Source organism: Synchiropus splendidus, chromosome 19, assembly GCF_027744825.2.
Source record: "Synchiropus splendidus isolate RoL2022-P1 chromosome 19, RoL_Sspl_1.0, whole genome shotgun sequence".
Taxonomy (NCBI): Eukaryota; Metazoa; Chordata; class Actinopteri; order Syngnathiformes; family Callionymidae; genus Synchiropus; species Synchiropus splendidus.
Window position 1 is genome coordinate 16,100,868 of NC_071352.1, and position 14,133 is coordinate 16,115,000.

The following is a 14,133-nucleotide window of genomic DNA, read 5'->3' on the forward strand; positions in this document are numbered from 1 at the left end:
GCTCCGGGCCTGGTGCTTGAGCTCCCGTGTCCTTGTTGCTGCCAATCTCAGAAGTGTCGTGTCTTTGCCATGATTCCCTGGTTGATGTCCAGAGGCCTGGCTCCTGGCTCCCTTCCTGGTTTGATCCACAATCCTCAACATCAGGTCATCAAATCTTAGGGGCCGGAGAGATTCCAGAGAGTTCGAGGTCCTGGACCAGGCTCGGGTGACTGAAATGCGGGTCATCCAAAAGCATTGGAGCAGTTTAAACCAGAGTCAATTGATAGTCATCATCCACATGGCGTCAACACTCTGGTCGTCTCCTCGTGTGTATCGGCCACCATCATCACTGAGCTTAAAAGTTGAGACGGCAGAACTTTGCAAACTCATTCTTCAACTTTTGAAAGGAGCTCAGGAATCTTCCGTTTCGTTTCCTCTCTGTGATGTTGTTGTGTGACTCTGCAGGCGACGCTTCTTACTGCACACCGGAGCAGTACAAAGACTGCGCTGAGCCGGCGCTGGGTGAGTAAACACCACACGCACGCGCACACGCACGCACACACACACACACACACACACACACGCACACGCACACGCACGCGCGCCCTCCTCACATGCCATTCCTTGGCTGCGGAGGATTAGTGTTTGCCTGATTCAAAGTTGTGGAGAAGGGTGTGAGATGAAAACCTGAGAGTAAAGCCGAAGCACGAGGAGTCACTTGGCTGATAAGACCAACGTCGGGGTGTTAACGTTTTACTGCTGAATTCCTCTGGTGTTTTGTTAGCAGGTTAGGACCGTGATGTTTGCGGATGATGTGCAGGTTTGTGAAGATGAGGGAGGTGAAGAAGAGAGTGCAGGACAGGGTGGTGATGACTGTAACGTCAAAGACAGGAGATGACCAAAAAAGAAGACGAGCAAAGTTAGCTAGCACATTAGCCAAATTCCCAGTTGCATCTTTACGGGATCAGCTGTTCTCGAAGTTTCATTTCTGGTGTGTTGTTTCTGTGTTGGCCTCCAGCAGCCGCGCTCAGGTGAGGCGTGCAGCGCCGACGTTCACCCGCGCCTGTGCTTTAGCAACTTGTTCTCGCCGCAGAAGAACTTTGTCCATGATGCGGCCAATTAAGGAGCGACGCGGAGAGTCCCGCGGTGGAAGCTCCACTCTCCATGCTAATGGCTCGCCGCCCGGCTGCCATGCTGTGGGAGGGAGCGGGAAAGTTGTCTTGCCCTCGGCTGCTTTTTCGCTGGTGGATGCGAGAGGCCGAGGGTGAGCGAAGGACGAGTGGGAGGGAGAGAAGTTCCATGAGGCACATTTCAATGTGTGTCTGGTGTCAGCGCTGAGCCAGGTGTCCGTCCATGTAACCTGGCAAGCAGTGCGCCCCCCTCTGGAGCAGCATGGGATCCTGGAGAAAACACTCTCCTGTAGCAGGAAGTAAACAGAACATGAACGGGGAGGAGATTGGTTTTAAAGATTTCCCGACCAAGCGGACGATTAGAATGGGCGAAGCTTGGCTCTTGAGTTTCCAATAATGTCTCATTTGAATTGCGCCACAGATCGCTGAGACGCCATGGTTGATTTTGTCCTCCCGACGACGTGACTCCGGGGCCCGGCCGAGCATTAGCGCTCTGACGGAGGTCACCGCTCGCGCCTGGCACGATCGCAGCAACGCCACTTAGAAATTGGTTTTTCTGCTGGACAACAAGCAGTCGATGTTCGGGGCCGTGCTCCGAGTCCAGACACCGGTCCTGACAAGATGTTGGGAGGAAGGAGCGGTGGAGGAGCTCGGCAGGATGGGTTCATGTTTAGCTTCCGTTACAGTGAGCAGCATTTCTCCAGTGTGAGCTTTGTTTATTATATTGCTGTCCACAAGGTCCCATTTTGTTGGCCATAAATGTTCACGTTTGCATGTATGTCTGCCATAAATAGACATTAATAATATATTATTATTGTTATTGTTATAAGTAGTAGTACTAGTAGTAGCAGGAGTAGCGGTAGTAGTGGTTATTTTAATATTTAAATTAAAAGTATTTTTACTGGAATATAGTAGTAGTATAGTATACATGAATGAATATGTATGTGTCACATAGTCCTTTGAACACTTTTTCTTTCGGGATTTTTCCTTTGCTAATTTTTTTGTCTTTCTTCTTCTTCTTCTTCTTCTTCTTCTTCTTCTTCTTCTTCTTCTTCTTCTTCTTCTTCTTCTTCTTCTTCTTCTTCTTCTTCTTCTTCTTATTCTTCTTCTTATTCTTCTTCTTCTTCTTATTATTATTATTATTATTATTATTATTATTATTATTAAGGTTTTTCCAAATGTTTACATTTTTTTCTTTTATATTTTGTTGTCCATGCTTTTTTGCTTTTTTGTTGCATTTTGTTTCATATATTTATTTTATTCATACAATATTGTTTTTCAACTTGACTTTGTTAATTCAATTTTTCACAGCAATGTTTGCTTTCTTCATCAATTCTTAAATCAATAAACAGACATTGGTTCATTTAATAATATTTCAGTATAATAGTGTGGCGGTCCAGGCTGCAGCTGCTGCGTGAGTGAACCGTACCAGAGACGGTATTAAATCCAGGAGGCGTCTCCATGAACGTATCCACAATGAGACGTTTGTTTTCTCGACTTGTTTACTCTTCCGAGTAAAACCGTGTGAATGTCACTGTGCATTTGCTCTGGCGTTGCTCCTCTTTAGATCCGTGTTGTGATTGCGAGGAGGAGAAGCGAGCGCTGTAACCTTTAAGAGAAGCGTCTGCGAGGAGAAAGACAAATCTTTACAGCTGTATAATTTCATCTAAAGAGAGTTGACGTCAGGCCATTGTGTCGCTTCCTCTGGAGCTTTAACCTTCACCGCACAAATCTTCGCGTGACTCTTGGCATGAATGCAAACGCCAGTGATTCGGTTATTTTGGTCAATATTTTTGTTGGGGTTGTGATGTCGCAGCTACGTCCATGGTTGGTCTTAAATCACAACTTGTTCATTCAGAGGCTTTGGTTAACTGTTGTCGACAAATATTTTGGACAGTTTTATTTATTTATTTAATCCAAATATTTTTGGTTGAATGTTTGTTGCTGGTTTTCACTATTTTTTTCTGATATTTTTTTGTTTTTGTTTTCATGGTAGTTTGTTTTTTCTTTTTCTTTTCTTCCATGTATAAGTGATTTATACATGTATTTTTTAATATTCAAAGTTGCATTTTTAGTTATTAATTAATTGATTTTTCTTCTGATTTTTATTCAGTTATTCAACTGCCATGTTGGTCATGGCATGATTTTTTTTTTTTTTTAGTCTTATTTATTTAATAGTTTGGAACCGATGTTGTTGTTATTTTACCTTCTCGCTCACTTCCTGTCTCTGTCTCGACTTCCTGAAGCCAAACTCTCAGCTCTGGAGAGCAACGGCTGCATGTGCCGGACGCCGTGCAACATGACTCGCTACAACAAAGAGCTGTCCATGGTGAAGATCCCCAGCAAGACCTCGGCCCGATACCTGCAGAAGAAGTTCAACAAGTCGGAGAAGTACATCTCGTGAGTGGAGCGTCTCCAAACCTGAGCTCTCTCCAGGGAATCTGTGGAAACTCTGCTGCATTGTGGTTGCTTCCCAGGGACAACATCCTGGTGCTGGACGTCTTCTTCGAAGCTCTCAACTACGAGACCATCGAGCAGAAGAAAGCCTACGAGGTGGCGGGTCTGCTGGGTGGGTCCAGTTCTGGACTCCTGGAGCCTCCATCCTTCCCACTTTGGTCTCATGCTCCCAAACCTGTCTCTCTCCAGGCGACATCGGAGGCCAGATGGGGCTTTTCATCGGAGCCAGCATCCTCACCATCCTGGAGCTTTTCGACTACGCTTACGAGGTCAGTCCGCGTCCACACGACTGCACTTTCTGCTGAGTAACTTTTTTTTCCGATGCAAGTCGGTTTTTCTAGAATTTTTTTTTTGTGACTCTTCATTTATGTTGACTACATTATTTTGTCAAATATTTTCTCACCATTTTAATTCATTAGTTCTGTTGGATTTTCTATTACTTTATTTATTTATTAAGTATTTCAGCAATTTGCTGGAGTTTGTCAACTATTCTTTAACTGATTTTTTTTATCATTAAATAAGTCATATTTCAACCAAAAATTTTAGTTTTTTTTCGTTTAATGAGACCTAACTTATCAATATTATTTATGTTTCTTATTTATATTATAGCATTTCATGTAATAGTTTTTGAAGTTTATATAAAATCAATGTTTTCTTACCCTTTTTTCTTTATTGAATCATTTATTGATATTTTAGCCACTATTTGTTTCTTTCTTTATTTTGTTTATTTTCAAGTTCAGACTTTTCTTCTAGAAGAAACTGACATGTTGGACTTCAGGAAAATCCTTTATATATTGTCAAACGTTTCAGGTGGTGAAAGAGCGACTCCTGGACCTCCTGAGCAGAGAAGAAGAAGAGGAGAGTCACGGAGAGGAGGTGGTGAGCGCCGCTCTGTCCCTCTGACTGAGTCTCAACATATATAGACTCAGTCGTATTTATGTTGATTTGCGTCTGGTGTTGGTGTGAAGTTCAGGAGGGAGGAAGAAATGCCATAAAAAAAAGAACAAATATATAGTGAAATAAAAAAACTTTTAAATAGTGAAAATGAATTATTGACCACAGAACATTATCCTGGACATAAAATAATAAAAAAAGACTGACAAAAAACATATGTTATATTCTTAAAAATGGCAGATTGAAATATAAATTTAAAATAAATTATATGAGCATTCAAAAAATGATATTCGCAAGGAAAGACAATTATCGAAAAAAAAAATATTACCACCCTAAAAAATTTGAAAAAATGTGGCCTTAAAAAATACATGACATGTAAAAGACAGACACCTGTTGTGGGTCGATGAAAAAATCCTCCTGTGTGGCCCTCCAGAGCTCCTGTGACCCAGTGGCCAATCACACTGAGTCCATCAGCCACACGGTGACCATGCCGCTGCAGGCCACGCTGGAGGAGATCGCCTGCTGAGGCCCCGCCCCCTCCTTCAGAACCCCCACCTGCCGGACAGCTCCTCCGCCGGAGGCTCCGCGACTGCGGCGCCCCATCTCCCCGACCCGTCAGAGGAAGGGACTGACGCCGGCGAGGCCGCTCCTTCAGACCCGCGGGACGAGCATCTCATCCATCCATGCGTCACTGCCAAACCTGCTTCAGAGCTGCATGCTGCTCACGGGGATCTCGAATGTACAGACGGACATCTTTCCTTCGCCGCTGACTTGAAGGCGTGTTTGCCGCCAGACTCCTTCCCGTCGAGGCCGTCGGCACCGATAAACCACGAGGACTAATGTGGGACGCTGAAGTGGGAGAAGCTGCCGTCGTGTTCTGGACCGACATCTTCACCAAAAATGTTTTTTACGCCACGAGGTCCGACAATCTGAGTAGAACTTTCCAGTCACAGTCTGCTGTGCAATGTACATAGAGACGTCCAACCGGGTTTGTTCCATGGGACGTCTGCTTTTTTATACCATGTTGACGGAGTGACCACGGTGAACACACTGGTCCGCTGCGTCGACCATTGAAGCACTGTGACTCCGCGACTCGAGCCTTTAACAAGTCAGTCACCTCGAGTCAGCTCGGTCGAATCATAAATGTCATGTGACATCACTTCCTGTCCAGCCACTCCGATCCCGCTGCTGTGACAAGTTGTGGGTGGTCGGAAAGTGCCCGGAGGTGCCCTCTTGTGGACACCTCATAGAAGGTGCAGTCTCACTCTGAAGGGTGCGGAAGTGAAGTCTAATGCTGCGTGTTTGGAAGCCCTCTTGTGGACATAAACGTCACATCACACATGTGAAAGTATCCCTGATGGTGAGGCACCTCAGTCCTGGGGAGTCAGGACTTTTATTAGTCCTTTCTGAGGCGCCCTCTAGTGGGAACCCTGCTCCCTAGCATATTCTAGCAAAGGAAGCGCGGGGTCAGACTGACCGTGTGTAGACTTGTGTGATCAGAAAGTTGAACCCGGTCCAGAGTCTGGCAGGACTCCTGAACCTGAGAAACCCATTCCAATCTCTCGATGCGTCGACTCTGGTTCCAGTGTGTTCACGGTGTTCCTCTGTTCCCAGTCCGACTCCCCGGCTCTGTTTCGTGTCCTCGAACGGGTTCCAGTCGACGTGTCTCATCTGAATGTCTGAAAGAAGCCCGGCGAGCGGCGCCTCTGCTGGAGGGGACAAAGCGCTCCTCACGCGTCGGTGCTCGGAGTGATCTGAAGTTCTCGGCGGGAATGTTGGGATTATCATTTTCCATCTGTGCATCAAGCTGCCGCCTCAGCCTGCGGCCTGTCTCTCTCTCTCTCTCTCTCTGTCTCTCTGTCTGTCTGTCTCTCCTGAGGTCGAGCTGCAGCGACTCGCGTCCGAGTCTTCGCCGGCTTCAGGTGTTTTCTCCCAGGTCTCTGACATGACCAACTGGTTTGTGTTTTTGGTGTGAAAATATTAAAAAAGAAAGTTGTTTTGCAGTCAGTGTCGTCTTCTGCTGTTGGAGACGAAATGCTTCCTTCCTTCCTCTGAACTGTGGTCCTTTTGTTTCCACTTTTCTCTGTCTAATTCACCCTTTTTCCATGTTTGCCTCACTTTTCTCAAGTCATCTTTACTTTTATCTCATCATTTTGCATCACAATATTTGTTGTTTTGTCTCAAATATTTATCTTTTTAGAACATTCCCTCCATCAAGGTTTCATCTTTGTTCTCCAAAACTTTTGTGGTGCTTCGAAGAGTTGCCACAACTTTGCCATTCATCCTTTGTTCCTGACTGACAGATCAAGTGTTTGGTGTCAATCATCAGAGTGACGGACAGAGATGAAGGAGGTGAAGAAGAGAGTGCAGGGAGGGTGGACAGCAGAGGCCATGTTTACAGAGTTGACATCTCAAATCTGAATCAGCCTTTTCAGAACACTTTTCCAGCCCCAAGTTGGTTTTTCAACTTGGTTGGTGTGGTAACCCTAAACATTATGACCACCTTTTTCATGGAAATATGTTTTTCACTTGTCCCAAAAAGAATAGTTTTAATGCCACAAAAACATGACGATGCAACATTTAGTTTTTCATTTTTACAGTCCAAATTAGCGACATGCTAGTCGCCAAGCTCTCGTCCCAGTTACCCGGGGTCACAGCTGTGCTGAGGAGGCAGCAGAGAACCGAGGCTGTGATGACATCGTCAGGACTCTTCTCTGGCTAATCCGGATTTCAGGTTCCACTTCAGCGACTGGAAAGTTCTGCAGCTCCAAGAGTTTGAAAGTTCCAGGAAATGTGAGATGAAGGGGATGTGTGTGTGTCACTGTGGACTTGTGTAGCTGTGAATGCAGCGACAGTGCTGGTCTCTGTGCCGCTGTGTTTGAATGTGTGTTTGGCTCTGACAATATAGTGACGGGACACGGTAAACATGGACCCTTGTGTGTGTGTGCAGTAGATTTATACTTTGTCACTTTACAATTGTGTGTGTCGGTGAAAGTCAGAGCCTCCAGGGTTTTGTGGAATTTTATTGATAGTTGTGCCCAAAAATGCCAGACATTGTGGCAGACTTCATTTTTAAAAATTGCAGTGAAAAGCTTTATGGCTCTGCAACAACGTGACAGGAAATTTAGCTCTTTGCAAATATACTTTTTAAAACATAAAAAGTATATGTTTTTTTTTGCCTAAAAAAGTGCCGGGCTCTAATGATTTTCACTGAATGGTTTTATTTGCAAAACATAATGAGCATTTCAAAATGCAGACACAAACAAAATAAATAAATAAATGTACATTCTAAAATAAAACAGTAAATACAGTGGTACCTCGGTTCTCGACCACAATCCGTTCCATAATGCGGTTCGAGACGTGATTTGTTTGAAATCTGAATCGATTTTTCCCGTTACAATAAAATGCTTTAAACTTTATAGTTTAAATCATTTTGGATTTTTATTATTAAAATGGTATCACCGTTTCGGCCTTTTCCATGTGAGATACATTGTAAAATATGAATGTTTATATCAATGACGCAATTGTTAAAAAAGGATTTATCAAAGATTTAGAAATTGAATCAAGTGAATGTTTTTCACACAAAAATTATAGACGTTTTTTCCGTCATTACATTCATGATTTCAAACATGAAACATATCTGACGATTGAATCTTGAACATGTGTGTGTCGTTTCCTTCCCTTGCTTTGAAGCGCCACCCAAACATGAAGGCGTCCTAGATTCTGACCCCTGAGTGAGCAGGAACCTGTCTCGTCCGTTGTTTGACTCATTGAGGGAAATGAAAATAGCTGCGACGTGAATCGGCCACAGAAGCTGACGCCCGCGGAACCAGTGAGTGAGACACTTCATCGGAAAAACCAGCGCCTCAATTTAATCAGTGATTTATATTAAAATTGAACGGATGAATAATGAAAGGAAGAATAAGTCCCCAAACAATTACTGATAAGGACGTGCGCTCGCGCGTGCGTGCATGTGTGTGTGAAACTGTCGAGGGACAAGTCTCTCCAAAATGACTCTTTCATATTTCTCCTCTGTGTGAAAGTGAGAGCAACTTTTCAAATACGATAAGTAAAAGTAGAACATTTACTTTGTAAAAAAAAACCGGTGTGTCCTCGGCCTGGCCCCGGGGCCTCCTCCCATTTGGACCTCAGTGTTGCAGGGGAGACTGTGATGAGAGACTGGCCTCTCCTGAAGCAGCAGAGGCTCCACTCTGAGTCTCTCCTGGAGCTCCTCTGTCTGTCCAGACAGAGAGACTCTTGTGTCTGTGACCGTGTTTCTCTGATCAGAAGGTTTACTCCGAGTCACTTTCTTTCAGGTCACATGAGGGAGGACCTGGGGCATTAGCTGGAGGCTTGGAGTAGAGCGGCACTTTGCTGCGAGTGTTTCTGGAGCAGATACAAACTCTGTTCACTGAGGACTTGGCATTTCCACTCTGGCTAAGAAACGTCCCTTCAGTTTGAGCAGGAAAACCTGGTTTCCAAGCAACAGAGACAGACCATCACCACCGAACAAGACTCCACTTAAGATCCTCCCTCTTTTTTCTCACACGAACCAATGAAGACCTTGTCTTTTCCCGCTCCATCCGAGAGGGCAGATGAGACAGTGGCGTGCAGGGGCTTCGCCCGGCGCACTGAGGTCGTGCTCAGGCTGAGGACGGCGAGGCTTCTCAACTGCATTTGAAGGTGCGCCACTTCTGCCCTCTAGCGGTTCTTCAGCGAACCTCACATTTTTTCTTAATTTAAACAGTTGAACTTCAGCGTCATCGACAGTTTTGTTTTTCTGTATTCATTTATGTTGTCGCACGCCCAGTTGTGCGTAATTATATACATTTAAATTTAATGAGTTCTATATACATTTTCAAAGTAAAAAACAAAAGTGTTTGAATCTGATTTTATGATTATTTCGCATGAGTAATAGTTTCCCATGAAAGAAATGGCTTGAGCAAACCATGGAGGAACTGCATTAATGAAGCGTATTAGTTCATAAAATCACAGTTAAGATGCAGATTGCGGTACAATTGACTTTCCTTCTTTTCTGTGTTTAATGTCCACACATCTATGAGTGGTACATTCTCAGGTGAGTTCAGAGTTGAAGGCAGAATGTTAAAAATATCTATCAGCTGATCAGTCAGCGTCTGAAGTGGGGATATGTTCCGTCTGTTGCCAGGTAAGAAGCCAACACCTGGAGCCATGGGTGAGGTGCTGTCGCGTCCCAAAGTGCCCCTGTCAGCACTCGGCTCTAATATTTCCGTGACTCCATCAGTCACGGCTGCAGTGACTGATGATGTGAGCAGACCTGCGGCGTAGTTTACCAAGTGTCTTCACCCTCGTGTGACTTGTGGTCTTCTGGTTTGTCAATTTACAAACCCAGCAGCAGCTTAGCAACAGGCCTGCATGTGATATGCTAATGGCCTGATCCTCAAAGTGTAGAAATCTGATTTCATTTCAACAAAACAAATTGAAATGGAGAAACTATAACCACAGTTTGGCCTCAAAAGGCCGCGACTTTTAAGAACAGATGTCACGTAGGTGGCTTTAGCAGTGGCATGATCGGTTCGTCATGTTTGTGCGGAGATGAGCGCTGATCTCTCTGTATATTTAGCACTTTTTTTATTCTATTCTCGTAAAAACGTTTTAAGTTTCAGGGAAACAGCTGAAGATGTGTCATGGTGCATTGGTTCTTGCAAATCTGGCGGGAAAAGCAAACATGCTGCAGCATTCATTTCTGACTGAAAACTGTGCCTGTAAGGGTGTGTTTTATCGTTTCATGTAGCCATTAGCACCTGATATAGATGCCAGTCTATAGGTGGATATTCCAGAATAGTGACATGAAGTGGATTGAGCTAAGTCTGAGACTCCGGTTTCCTCCCTGATCCTCAGAACCCTGCAGTCATCATGAATTGTGCGACGACGTAATCCGACTTGTTAAATCCTCCTCAAAACACAAAAGAAATGTCGGATTATTTTGATTCCTTATCTTGGCACACTGTAGTTACAGATGAGGGGCCACATGTGGCCCCCGGCCCTACATAGCTCACGTCTGTCGAACGGCGCTAGCTAAAATAGAAAGATGCTAAAATGCAACATCATTGGTTGTATTTTTGACTCGCGCAGGACTCTTGTGATCCAAACAGAATCAGAATGATGGCAACACTCTTTCTCTTTCACACCTTGAAATGTCTGAGAGGAATAAGTCTTTAAATGCGTTTCGACTCCGCCCCCCTCCTCGGCGACACCCCAGCTCCCTCAAGTAACTTTATCGTGGAAAGCAATTTCCCACTTTAGCCAGGCCTTACATGGAGCTGCTAGCTGAGGCACTGGATCAGATTCAGGGAGGCAAACGAGTCCTGCTGAGGAATGTCCGATGTGCTTGATGAATGGGATCCAGTCGTCTCCTGACCTAGCAACGCCGCACGTCCAACCCCTAAATAAAAAGAAAGTTGGGGTTTTTTTCCCAGTCGGACTTCTAGAGGAAGAGTGGTAGGAAAGAGCAGCCACATGCCGCAGCCAAATATTCAACATCAGTGAGAGAAGAATGAAGTAAATGGATCGGGGGTTTAGGGGGGTCGAAGTCACAGTCCAAACTGAGAGCGAAGAAATGTCTGTGGCATGTTGGAGCTCATCTCCACTTTCAGCCACTTTGCAGTCTTCGTCTTGATCCGATCTCCTCTCCGGCTCTGTCCTTTGCTCTTTCCAACTCAGCTGTTTCTCGCCGCCACTCGTCCATCACACCTCTTTGCTGATCTCTGCTCTGATAGAAGCTTGAAAGATTGACTGTACAGATGGAATCACATGTGGTTTATGGACTTCAGCTCCTCAGACCAAACAGCCTGAAACCTCGCCCACTACTTTGAATGTCTTTTTCTCAGCGCCAACAAGTCTAACAGGCCGGCAGGTGACGCGCCGTCGTACACTGGCCAGGGTTTGTTTTATAATCTCACTGAAGCAGAGCAACTCATGTGGGCCGATTCATTCAGAGTCACAGGGACTCACTCACTACTTCCTGTTTAGTGAGCCGATTCAAGAACAAAATTCTTGATTCTGATGGGAAAAAGTTCAAAATAGTCCAGCTTCCACGCGCAACACATGCACTTGAAGCACAAACAAGCACCTGGATTCATTGTTACCTTTAATAATATCAATGTACAAGCCTGTCGAAGCAAACCTGGTGGCCAAATTTGGGCCCCCGACCTCAGGTTTGGCACATACACCATTGAAAAAGCAGCTCTGGCGACCAACTTCCTGTCTGTCTTTGATGTACTCCAGAGATTTTCGGTCACACAGGTGTGGACGTTCCCTCAGCTGCTACACCAGAGGTGGATAGTAAAATTTCCTAAAGGGCCACATTATAAACTGTGACTCTTGTGAGGGGCCACCATACCAAAATGACTAAGAAACGGGACCGGAAAAAAGAAAATCTCAAGTAAACAAGGACAAAATGAACCATTAAAGATTCGGTGGAGGCAAGGATATTAAGAAGTGCAAATATGGCATGAAGCCTATAAAAATATTCAATTGATATGTGATTTAATCTGAATATAAATAACCATAAAACTATATCATAAATATTGATGAAATATTAAAAGGAAATTAATTGTCTTTGAATGTAATTTGAGGAACAAAAAAATACTAAAATGGCGGACAAAAAGAAATTTTAGCCATGAACATAATTACTGTTGAAACAGTAATGCTAAGAAAGAAACAAGACAAAAAATAGTCCAAAAAATTGCGACTTATCAGTTGCATAGTTTTAGTGTGACCTCATGAGGGCCACAAAAACACAGGTAAAGGGCCACATATGGCCCCCGGGCCGCACTTTGCCTGGGTCTGTCCTTCACTAAATTCATGAATCCTGACATCAGAGAGGGAAGAGAGGAACCGGTCCTGAAGGTCAGACCCTGCTAACGCTCCTGCTCGGTTTCGGGGTCTTCCACAAGTTCCACCACTGACCTTGTTTTCATGTACATGTAGGTGCGAAGTGAGCGTCGGCTTCTGGAGCTGTGCTGCCACCGGAGCGGCCCAGGCGGCCGGGGTCACATTACACTGACTCTGACAGTGTGGGGTTTTAAATAGAGTGGTTGTCAACTCCTCACTGCTCAGATCCAGCTATTTTGGGAGGGAGGGAGGAGGCTGAGGGATCAGTGTCTGGGCCCGGCCTCCGTGTCGCTCCCAGCCAGTGTTACAGCTGCATCAGCAGCACAAGAATTCCCAGTTTGCCGGATGATTTCATTGAAGCCGGGTGCTCTGGAGAGACACGCATGGTGAATGATGATGACCTGGCCACCGCCCAGGCCTCCGGCCGAGATGGCTCTCCATTAGCAAATAAGCCAAAGGTTCATAGAGTCACACCCGGGGAACCATGCAGGTACTCAGCAGATTTCATGGCAATTTTCCCAGACAGCTGTATGGGATGGCTTCTTTCAAACTCACATTTATGGGTCTGGACAACTGCCTCTCTGATGAATGGGTCCCAGAGGAGCATCTGCTCAGCTCACGGCCGCCACTTTAGCGCTGATGTACTATCACTGGCTCCGAAATGGCTCTTTATTGTCATTCGACTCAAGGAATATGTCAAACTGTGTCACTCGCCGACCCGTTTGCCAACTAGGTAACCCAGCGCCTCGTCCTAGATACTTAAACATGGTTGTGACTCGGACTGGTTTGGGAACCAGATCCGTCCTCGGGTTGTTCCATCCAGGATCTGGTGGTTCAAGAGTCAGAGATGGAGCCTCCGCAAAGACGAGGGTGCCACAGTCAAGTGGCATTCCCAGCCCTGCCTGACTTGAGCTGTGGGCACTGAGCAAAGAACTCATCTGCCAGCTGGGTTAGCCTCCCGGAGTCAGACTAGGCGGAGGCCCATGTCAGACCCGGGACTCGCGGCAGAGACTTACCTGCCCTGGCTGAGCCTTGTTACTCCTCTATAGGAGATGTGAGTGGGGTTAAGTGGGAAACATGGACCGTCTCTTGGACTGCTGACCGGATGGTAGCTAATATCCTATAAAGGTACATCGACGCCAGATGTGAACTGGCATCTGTGGACTTGTTTTACTCAGACATCAAAGGCACTTCACAAGTAGTTCACCACAGAAAATACTGTAGATTCAAAGCAGGATGAAACCAGCATAAGAATAACTCACCTGGAACGACTCGTTGTCCTCCAGGAAACATCCTTGTGTCTCTGTCCCGTCAGAGGCGACTGCAATGAGCGTGTCCAGCAAATGTGCCGGTGATATTTGCTGAAACAAAGGTTGCCTCTTTTGGTAGTTTGTGTTCACAAAAATCTGATGGGAATCTCAAGAAACACTGAGGTGACAGAAGGCTTTGAAGCACATTGAACAGTGCATGTGTCAGAATTGAATGTTCCCTTGACTGAAGGGTTCTGAACAAAGGTCCGCGAGAGTTAAACCAGTCGAGTCGGCAGGTTTCTCTTGCGGTGGGAGGTGGTTTGGTATTGATCATGGGTGTGGGCAGCTGGGGGAGCAATAGATTGGTATGTACCACTGTACACCTCCTTCAGTTGGAGCTCAAAGTCAGAGCCTCTGCAAGTGTTAAGCACTTTCTATATGGAGACCCTGGTGTGAGGATGCTGACACATATTTTTAGACTCATAACAGCTCATCCTTGCTAAATTATCTGCACCTTTCAGCGTGCTGATGTCCGCCATGGTTGAACT

The 14,133-nt window shown here is 45.4% G+C and overlaps 2 protein-coding genes across 10 annotated transcripts in view; both read left to right on the plus strand.

Moving 5' to 3' along the window:
* The window catches only part of asic2 (acid-sensing (proton-gated) ion channel 2), a 164,267-nt gene extending 155,746 nt beyond the window's left edge, over positions 1–8,521 (plus strand). For 7 of the 8 annotated variants that reach the window (XM_053852470.1, XM_053852469.1, XM_053852471.1 and 4 more), the window contains 6 exons: positions 445–501; positions 3,356–3,509; positions 3,587–3,678; positions 3,756–3,835; positions 4,377–4,445; positions 4,894–8,521. In XM_053852470.1, coding sequence (XP_053708445.1) covers positions 445–501; positions 3,356–3,509; positions 3,587–3,678; positions 3,756–3,835; positions 4,377–4,445; positions 4,894–4,986 — 545 coding nt within the window. In that variant the 3' untranslated portion in view covers positions 4,987–8,521. The remainder of the gene's footprint in view (positions 1–444; positions 502–3,355; positions 3,510–3,586; positions 3,679–3,755; positions 3,836–4,376; positions 4,446–4,893) is intronic. The other variant, XM_053852465.1, reaches the window with a different exon arrangement.
* An 882-nt stretch (positions 8,522–9,403) lies between these two features.
* LOC128751459 (protein PFC0760c) overlaps positions 9,404–14,133 on the plus strand; it is a 10,540-nt gene continuing 5,810 nt past the window's right edge. For both annotated transcript variants that reach the window (XM_053852484.1, XM_053852485.1), the window contains exon 1: positions 9,404–14,133. This exon is cut by the window's right edge and continues 2,107 nt beyond it. The gene's annotated coding sequence lies outside the window, so the exon portion shown is untranslated.